Source organism: Glycine soja, chromosome 14, assembly GCF_004193775.1.
Source record: "Glycine soja cultivar W05 chromosome 14, ASM419377v2, whole genome shotgun sequence".
NCBI lineage: Eukaryota > Viridiplantae > Streptophyta > Magnoliopsida > Fabales > Fabaceae > Glycine > Glycine soja.
This window is the reverse complement of record NC_041015.1, coordinates 9,596,292-9,606,915: the sequence shown is the minus strand read 5'-3', so window position 1 is coordinate 9,606,915 and position 10,624 is coordinate 9,596,292. Positions and strand designations below refer to the sequence as shown.

Genomic DNA, 10,624 nt, shown 5'->3' with positions numbered 1-10,624 from the left:
TAGACTCGTTTAGGCTCCGTAAACTCGACTCATAAAATCGAATTGTAAACTCGTAAGAGTTTACTAAATTTAAAAAACATATTAATATTCCTATATATAAAATCATAACTAAATATTTTAACCCTAAAATAAATCAAAATAGCAAACTTTAACAATAATTCATCTAAGATACTCTTAATATAATCATCATATTATGAGATGCTTCTTAGATATTCTAACTGACCTTATATCTATCGCTTACGAATGGTTATACTTGTTGGAGTCAGATCTCACTCACATTGTAGGTATAACACTCAATACCTCACTACAATGGCTATTTGTGATTCTATAGTTGAATGCATAATAATACACACTTAGGAGATGAATGCAGAGGGAGAGGGAAGTGAATTTTTATAGCTACAGCCTACACATATACACGTATTTTGTTATTAGTATGAGACTTTGAGTAATATTTATCCACAATAATACTTATTGTTGTTTAACAAAAATGCAATGCTTGGTAAACCATTAATGGACATGAACATGATTATCCATTCGGAAAATAAAAAAAAAACATAAACAAATAAACACAATTGCATACATTTGGATTTGACAATTGAAGCAAGTTTTAGAAACACACAAGACTTGAAATGATGTTGCATTTCTCCAAACAAGGAAACAACAAAAACATAAATGCAAAGAGAAGATCAATGAGGCCGAGTGTCATCAGATTGGCCACATCAAGGTAAGCAAAAAAGTCAAACTACAAATTTAACAAGAACCTAAAAATTTAACAATGAAAGAGAACTTCAAAAAGAGAATATGAAAAGAAGAAAACCTGTCGTGGAGGATGATAACACAAAAGAGAATAATAGTTAGTGACTTTGTCTAACTCCCTTCAATGTCGTCGTAGCCACACACTTCACCATCACCGCGACCACCACGCACTCCCACAGTTGCGATCTCGTGGAAGAAACATGCACTCGACGTCTCGCCCACTCGTACTTCCACTTCTCATCGTCGTCGCGACCCCCATGCACGAGCACGGAGCACCTTGCCTTCACTTTCGCAGTCACACCATCGTGATGGAGTGACAGAATAGTCGGGAAAAAGTAAGGAAGAAAGAAAAACACAAACCCTCAAACAATAAGCACTCTGGCGCAGACATGAAGGGAGGTGCAAGAAAGAAAAATGAAACAATGTCGTTTCATTTTTCTGCAAACCCGCAAACTTGATGTAGACTTGCAAGTCTACGTTAACTCGCCCGAGTCTACTCGGATTTCTATTCTGTTACCGTTTTAACTCGCAGAATCGTATGATTCTATGATTTAAACCGTGATTTTGACAACCATGATGACCTTTAGGTGGGCTATAAGGACATGAGTAGATATATGCTTTTTCTAACACTATTTTTGAAATTGATAGTCAAATTCTCTACTTGTCATGGAAGAAAAAGGACAACACGAGCATATCATATCAAGCTGGAATCATGAAGGGTTGTGAGGCCTTAACATGTAGAGGGAGTGACTTGCCAAATTCTCACACAAAGAGAGGAGGCCATCTAGTGGCACATAAACTAGCTAGCTTTTGAATTTCTTGAAATGTATTGGGTTAAGAAGGCTCCCAATCATATTATGGCTTTTTTTGGAGTCTAGTGTACTTGCCTTAAATTTTCCTATTGATCAATAACGACAACATTTACCTAAAAAAGTATTCTCTATTTATTTGTTATTTTAAAAATTTAACATAAAAATAATTAATATTTTTCAATTATATTCTTGAAAAAAGAAAAAAATAATAATTTATAAAAGGTTTAATATGTTTTTAATCCCTAATAAATACTTAATTTTTGTGTTTGTTTTTTAATAAATTTTTTGTGTTGAGTCCTCAATAAAAACAAATTTTTTTTATCCTTGATATTTTATTTTAATCATAATAAATTAATAAATTTTATATTTGTTTTCTAATAAGTTAATTCCTAATAAATTTATTAATTTATCATGGAACAAATATAGAATTTATTAATTTATCATGAACTAAAAAAAAAATATCAAAGATAACAAATAAATTTTTTATTTAGTTAAAGATTTAATAAAAACAAAAATTTATAAAAACAAAAAAAATAGAATAATCATTAGAGATGAAAAGATAATTAAGCATTTATAAAATACTATCAAATACTAATAAACAAGAGAGATAAACCCCGAGACGGATTCTGTAAAACAGTGGTACCGTGACGAGCTGCGAGCTCGATGGAGGCGGAATGGTGAGCCTGAACGTGGCGGCGAGGTTCCCTTCGCGCTTTGATCTAAATTATATTAACGCCAAAAGAGGCACGGCAATGGCTTCAGGGGACCAAAAGGCACCACCCCAAACCCAAAGGTTGCAAATTTATCCCAATACAAATTCTGGGGTCTCACCTTTCTGGAGAGGTAACTAACTCTCTCTATCCTATTTGAAATTTCCACCCCAAATGAAAAAAAGTTTAATGTTTTTTGGTTTTTGTTTGCAGAAAAGTACGAAAGAGAAGCCAAGAGGTATTGGGATGTTTTCTACAAGCGCCACAAGGACAGAGTTAGTTTTTCTTAGTATTATTGTGTTTGTGTTCTCTGTTAATGCAAATTTTGTTGCTCACTTGTGTATTCTATCAATACTACTTGTGTATGTGGTGTCTCTTTTTTTTGTAAAGGCAAAAAGTTGAATATTATTAATAAAAACTGGTCATTAACACAAACAAAGAGTGTCAAAAACCAGAAACAGGTCACAACCAGTAGATCCAATAATAGTGGATAGAATTTACATTTCAAATCATCCCACACAAGCTTCCCATCCATGTAGTGTGTGTTTGTTTTTCCGTTGAACACCCCCCAAACGGACGTTCAAGGATTTGTTGCGTCTCACAAAACGGTGCTTTGAAATGCATGTCCGTGGAATGAAACGGTAAAACTAACATAGCCGTAATCATTTTGTTCATAGTGCCACACAGCCTGATAATTGCAGATGAACTAGCTCAGTGGTATTGAAAATCAGCATTCATGTATCAACACTAAATGCTTACAAATTGCCACATAAACAGCCTCTTACTTTGTATTGAGTCCCCACTTCTCTTTTCCAGTACCTGTTTCCACTCCCAAAGGACCATCCATTTTGTGTTGTATCCTACCCGATAACATAGAGACTATATACCTGGTTTTTCTGAATTCCAACTATCTTAATATTCTACCAGACATGCTCTCGGGTCATTCAACCCACATGAATTTGGATACAGAAATGGACCTTTATTTTTTAACCACTGCCACAAATGAATTTTAATTAATTCCAACATAGCATCCAATCCTTTTTTTGTTGCTGTGAACACCAAAGAGTTCCTATTCTTCCAATTGTTCCACACAGCAGCAAACCAGACGACCTGCCTGATTTGTGCCTTTTGATATGTCACTTACCTAGTTTTAAGTCTCTCTCTCTCTCTTTCTCTTCTTTTCTTTTAATAAATATCAAGGCATTTGTTATGTGTAATTTGACTTTAGTGGTAATACCTTTCTTCAGTTTTTTAAAGATCGGCACTACTTGGATAAGGAATGGGGCGAATACTTTTCTGTGAGTAAAAGGAAATAATATCTATTTTTATTTTATTTGATTTGTGTTTTCTCAATGTGGTGTAATGGCTTAGTGATTTTCAATTTTCAGGGGGGAGGAAGAAAAGTGATTTTGGAGGTATATATTCCTGGATCATACTCTTTCTGCTTCTGTGGTTTATTAGTTTATCCTTTATTGTTTAACTGACTCAGAAATTATAATGTTGAGCATATATAATGTTGCTATTGGATTAGTGTGAAAGGAAAGAATAATCATCCTGATTTTATTTTTTGCATGAACCATACTGTGATCGTGGAGATAGAACCTTCCCACATTGATTTTCTTCTCTTCTATTCATAATTTGTGATATTTGCAATGGTTGTTTATTGATGAAGTACATTTTCTGTTTATTCTCCTCTCCAGGAGGTTGTTGGTCTAGTAATTTTCTTAATAAGTGATGCTCTCTACTAAACAGGTTGGCTGTGGAGCTGGAAATACTATCTTTCCTGTCATAGCATCAAATCCAGATGCTTTTGTTTATGCATGTGATTTCTCACCACGAGCTATTGAGTTGGTTAAGGTTGGAAGTCTCCTTTTCGTAAACTCTATGCCCAATCATCATCTGTTTGTATGTGCTTGTATAGTGACTTGACTTGGCTGTGTGTTTTTTGATTCAATCTTGTTATTGTTAGAATGTAAGTGAGTAAGATTTAAGAAGTTCTGCATTGGGTAGGAATGAGCAATTTGATTTGATCCACATATAAGTGAGAAGGACCCACAAACCTACTGCCTTGAGGTTTTGGGTTGGATGTGGTGTCAAGTTCACTTGTTTGGTTTTCTTGTGACTCATTGATGAAGATCTCCCCAGTGTTTTATCTTTTTGTATTCCCTAACAGATCTGTTAGTGCGAATATTTTTGGTAAGGTTCATGCAGAGAAATGTAAATTTACACAAGTGTCTGTAACCTTGTGTAAATCATGTTTTATCAAATAGACAGACATTGAGGAACCATCTTAATTTGTGATCTTTAATGCCACATTATGGGTATAAATTGTGGAAACTACCTCTTTTACACAGTTTATCCATTAGGATGTAGGTGGAATTTTTCAACTTTTGTCCCTTTAGAATGTTCCATTTGGTGGTCCTCTTCCACAATTCAGCTAACTTTAGGCCTTAGGAGTTCTAAATCTCTTTTGATAAAAGGGCGCACTTTATATTTGTTTAAAAAGAATGAATTTGTACTGCCTATCTATTGTGTTATAAAATAAGGAATTGTAATACTTTTTGTTTATATACATCTAGTGAGGACAAAGTTGTTTTCTTTATTGCAGACACATGAAGACTTCAAGGAATCCCATGTTAGTGCTTTTGTCTCTGATTTGACAGCTGATGATCTGTGCAACGAGATTCTTCCATCTTCAGTTGATATTGTTACAATGGTATTGAAATTCTGAATGGCAGTTTAAAACTTAAATGTAGACTAGAGTGATTATGGGATAACATTTTCTTTTGTTAGTTGCAAGTAATCAATTTTCTTGCCTTATTTCTGATAACTTTTTTGCTCTTATTATTGAGAATTAGTCATGACACTTGTTTATGTAGCTGACATTGTAAGCAGATATTTATGTTGTCTGCAGTGTCCCCAGAAAAGATGCCTTTAGTTTTGCAAAATATTAGAAAAGTTATCAAGGTAAGAAAGAATTCATCATATTTTCTAGAAACCTTGCTAGATAACTTTTTTGCATGTGATGTAAGTCATACCCTTTCTCCATTTTCAGCCAAATGGATATGTGTTGTTCCGAGACTATGCTACTGGAGACCTTGCTCAGGTGGATTTTGTTGCACCTTATTTCTTTAACTCTTCTAAAAAATTCAAAAGTGTACAATTTGTTATCCAATTTATTTTCTTCTGATAATTATTTATAAAACAATAGTAAATACTAAATAGAACTAAATGTGTCAGAATAAATGAAATCAGTAAAAAATTTCCTTGACAGTCATACGAATTTATTGATGAATTAGAGCGGCTGAAGGGAAAAAATGAAGCAGAGAATATTCATATTCTTTCCAGAAAAGCCAAATGTGTAGTCATTTGGACTAAATTTTTACTGAAAGATGATACTTAGTGATACTAGAGATACTTTTTTTTTTCTAAATTATCTTTGATGACTAGAAAAATCCAAATATAATTCTTATTGTTTTAATATTTTTTTTTATCAGCCATCTTATTGTTTTAATATTAAAGCGATTTAAATAATAATGTCTGTACTTTTAGGCTTTAGTTATGATTATTAATAGGTGGGTTGATTCTATACCTCATCTTCCTTATTTAACGTGAAACTGTTAGATCCTTACTTCTTAAATAAAATATGGTGATTTTTGGTTGATAGGTTTCTTATTTGAGTATGTGTTATTTTTGGTTGATAGGTTTCTTATTTGAGTATATGATGAGTTATATATCTATTTTTATGTTCTATAGGAAAGGTTCTCTAGCAAGGATCAAAAGATTAGTGATAACTTTTATGTTAGAGGTGATGGCACTGTAAGTTTTCAGTTCTGTCCATGTTACCTTGTAACTTAGCCCTCATGTGACTTTCTTCATTTCTAATGTAATACTCCTTTTGTTTCCTGTCCAGCGTGCTTACTATTTTTCAAATGAGTTCTTGACAAATTTATTCAAAGAAAATGGTTTTGATGTTCACAAACATCATGTATACTGCAAACAAGTTGAGAACCGCTCAAGGGAGTTGATAATGAATCGGTAATATATTTTATCACAAGTTCATTTTGCTCATTTTTATATGGTAATAATAGTTTTGTAACAGTTGTGTTTTTGCGTTAGGTAACCTATCATATAAAATGCTTTCTTGAACTTGTGGGTTTAGATTTTAAAGATAGGAGATTCCATTTGTTTGCCTTCAACATACACACACATATTGACTGATTATTCTTTTATGTTCTTCTTTGTTTGTTGGTTTCAGGCGTTGGGTCCAAGCTGTATTTCGTGTATCAGATAGTTCCAACTCCTCTTCATGTATAGGAGCCGAGGCCAATCATCTTGACAGTGGTAATGACAATAAAGAAATCAAGAAAAACAGTTTGAATGGTGGTTTAAATGATTCTGCAGTTGACTTGTCTGAGGGTGTGGCAGTTGACATGTTTGGAGTCTTACCTTCCAACGAGTATGAGGTAAGGTTCTCACCTTTGCTCAGTCTTTGCTTGTTCACTTTTAGTTCTTACAAAAATATTAATCAGATTCCATGTAATCATTTCTTACCTTCCAATCAGGAGAGTGAAAATTAGATGAACTCCTCCTCATGACACTCTTTCTCTTCAGTTGTTGTTCCAGCTTAGAAGCTTGATGTACTAAGTTCTCCAATTCCACATGATTTTGCCACTCCACAACATCCCTTACATCACTATTTAGCCCATGTAGGAAACGAGCCATAGTAGCCTCTCAATCCTCCATAACATTAGCTCTAATCATGGAAACCTCCATCTCCTTGTAATACTCATCAACACTTCTACTACCTTGTGTGAGTCTTTGTAGCTTGTTATGAAGCTCTCTTTGATAAAGAGAAGGAACAAATCTTCTTCTCATCAACCTCTTCATTTCTTCCCAACTATCCACCAAGGGTTCTTTATATCTCGCCCTCTCCCTTTGTAATTGGTTCCACCAGATGAGAGCATAGTCAGTGAGTTCCATGGCTGCTTCCTTCATCTTTTTATCCTTAGTGTAATTGTGGCATGCAAATAGTTGCTCAATTTTCATTTCCCACTCCAAATATGCTTCTGGGTCACTCTTTCCTTGAAAAGGGGGTATGTTTAGCTTTACTCCTTCAATTCTGTCCTCTCTAGCATCACCTTCATTATTTTTCCATCTCCTCCTTCTACCTCTACCATCATCGCCATTTTCTTGATTTTCTAGTTGTTCAATTATCCCATACAGCTCTTCGGTATGTTCTGTCAACATTCTTTGCATTTGGGCTGTAATGGCATCAATCAACAATTTATTGTCTCCCCCTAGAGGAGGGATACCATCACCACTTGTACCTGTCATATTTCAAGTAAAGGACCAAAAAAAAAAAGTGGAGTAATAGGACCTCACCACTTTTCTCATGTGTTTATACTCAAAAAGATGTACCACTTGTGTATAATGCTTTCTTTTGTGACTTTTTTTCTAATGTTTCACTCTTTGCCTTTTACCACTCCCTCACTTAAGTTCTTACTTGAACTAACAATTTGTAATCAAGAAGCATTTTTAAAGGTAGCAATCACAGAGCTTAAACAAAATTTTAGCACCAACAAATGCAAAGTAGTAAAGAGCAATTTCACTACCAACAAACAAGCAAGACAAACATTAATTTTATGGAAAAACAATGATTAGAGAAGACACTTGACACTTAGGAATTTAATCAAACAAGTGCGGTGCAATGAATTTAATGAACACAGCGGATGTACTTTTTTTTTTTAACTTCTTTTGCTGCAGATTTTTTTTTACTCAAAATGATTCTAATAATGAAATATATAATTTTGGAATGAAACTTTGAAGTTGCAGCAACTGAGAATGAAACTGAACTAAAATCCCCTACAAAACAAGCAAATATTTAACACTCAACAACAACTTAGCCCAAATCACATGGATTGAAAGGATTAAAGTTTATGAACAACGATGAACATGGGATGAACTCCAAGAACACAAATGCAGAATTGTATCAGTGAACAAGAACTGAAGAAAAAGACACACCGGGAAATTGAAAGAATAAATTATGATCAAACACAAGGCTATAACAAAATTGCACAATTCAAATTTGAGCAAACAAAATTTAGGGGTTTAGGGTTACCCAAAAATGCAGAACATGATGGATGAACTCATCCTTATTTCCAACCCTAGAGCCTTGCTTTGAATACCAAATGATGTGAATCCCCTTTGCCTTGCTTCAATTCGGATCAATTCTAGGATGGAATTCGCACACCAATTGAGCTAGAAACGTATTTTAACCTTTATTTGTTTTTCAGCCTACAAAACTCGAATTGGAATGATTCCAAAACAAGGTGAAAGACGACGTTTTGAAATGCAATTTAGGCACAAAAAACACCGAAAAAGGTTAAGTAAAATGAGAGATATGCAAATAAGAAATTCGAACAGAATTACAGAAATAGCATTACGGAAATTAAACAAGGAAACAAAAAATGTGAAAGGAAGAATAAGATAGGTGCCACAAACAATGATGTTTGATAAGCCTTGAGGATTGCCACAAGAATTGAACAATTCTTGATAAGATCAAATGGTTCAAGGCAGAACCCTAGCATAGATAATTTTCACACTTCAATGATAAAACCAGCCAAAAGTCCATGTCCACTCACTTCACAATTGATTCATACAAATCAGTTCTCATATTATTATTGTTTTTTATTAAATGCCTTAGTCAATAATTGTCTTCTATTCTCACTCCACGCATGCAGGCCTCTAGATTTTGGGTCCCTTCATACAATTGGATTGTCCTTAGATTAGCCATTATATGCTGCAAAGCTTCTTGGATCGTTTTAGTTCTTGCTCTTGTCATGAGCCCTCCTATGCCTTGTATTGAGTCTTGGGCTTCCTTCTGGGCTTGAGCTTGGTCTTTTTGATGTCCTTATCAATCTCTCAACTGTTTCGGTGTTTTGGTTTTTAAAATGCTTGTTTTTGAAACAATTTTCAAAACTTAAATTGATAATAGACCATCAAACATTTTTTTTTTATATTTTTTAGTTGCTAAAGGTGGGGTGGGAGGGGTGGGAAATGTCAGGGATGGTGACAAGGAGAGCTTGCTGAAGCAGAAGAGAATTAAGAAGCATTTTTTTTCCTTTGAAAAATTGTTTAAAAATAGTTTTTTAAACCATTAAAAATAGTTTTTTAAACCAGAAAGGGAGAAAATAGGCCCTAATTTTCCTTCAGTATAATTCTCAATTTTGATAAATTTGGAGCATTTATGTCATTAACATAAGCTTTATGGCCTCTATTTTTTGCTTATTTTTCACAATTGGTTTCCTTATTTGCACATGTGTTTTCACTTTTCATCACTTGAGTTTTTCCTGTTAGATTATTGAGATCAACCTTAGAGGCTGGAATTTCAAGATTAGTTTACTTTCAAAAGAGTACCAGCATACCTGCAAGTCAACAGGTTTGATGCTGTGGGAATCGGCTCGGTTGATGGCGTCTATCCTTGCAGAAAATCCCAACATTGTTGCAGGAAAAAGGGTCTTGGAGTTGGGGTGTGGCAGTGGGGGAATCTGCTCCATGATTGCTGCTAGAGATGCTGATCTAGTAGTTGCAACTGATGGAGATGGCTTTACACTTGATATCCTGACCAAAAATGTTGCATCCAACATTGAGCCATCATTACTGACTAAGCTAACCACAAAAAAACTGGAGTGGGGAAACAAGGACCACATTGAAAGCATAAAGGAAGTAGTGAGCAATGGAGGGTTTGATGTCATCATTGGCACAGATGTGACATATATTCCTGATGCTATATTGCCATTGTTTGCAACTGCTAAAGAACTGATTGCTCCCAGTGGAAACAAGGAAGATGATAATGTTCCTGCACTTATTCTTTGCCACATCTTTCGCCGAGTAGACGAACCAACCTTACTTTCGGCTGCAGCCCATTTCGGGTTTAGATTAGTGGACAAGTGGCCTGCTGGAACTTCAACTAATTTGTCTCATAGAATTATTGGCAATTGGTTTGTTGACAATGATTTAAAGGATGATCTTCCTAGTACAGCATTAAACATCTTGCTCTTCTGCAAGGAGTGATATTGAACAACTTGATTCTTCTCTTCATTACTATTAAAAGTGAGAAGTAGAATGTAATTTCCTAGTTGATTCATTTAAGTACTCGACAATCCGTGTGGGCTCATTTTTGTAAGTTTTTGGTGGAGAGTTCTGTTTTATTTATTTATTTATAAATTTTGTAGCTTTGCTCCCCCACTTGGGGGCCTTAGACACGGACACGTGATAGTTATGCACCCTGCATCATTTGCTAGGAAATGCAAAAGGACCACTTTCTGAGTTTTTGTTTAGTAA

At 34.5% G+C, this 10,624-nt stretch overlaps 1 protein-coding gene across 1 annotated transcript; it reads left to right on the top strand.

The window, feature by feature from the left end:
* The first annotated feature begins 2,179 nt into the window (after positions 1 to 2,179).
* Positions 2,180 to 10,624, top strand: LOC114384798. The gene is made up of 12 exons (XM_028344593.1): positions 2,180 to 2,411; positions 2,492 to 2,553; positions 3,526 to 3,576; positions 3,667 to 3,693; positions 4,031 to 4,135; positions 4,887 to 4,994; positions 5,174 to 5,245; positions 5,334 to 5,384; positions 6,035 to 6,097; positions 6,192 to 6,316; positions 6,537 to 6,744; positions 9,638 to 10,624. Exons 1-12 carry the CDS (start codon positions 2,243 to 2,245, stop codon positions 10,352 to 10,354), a joined length of 1,758 nt encoding a protein of 585 aa, XP_028200394.1. The 5' UTR covers positions 2,180 to 2,242; the 3' UTR covers positions 10,355 to 10,624.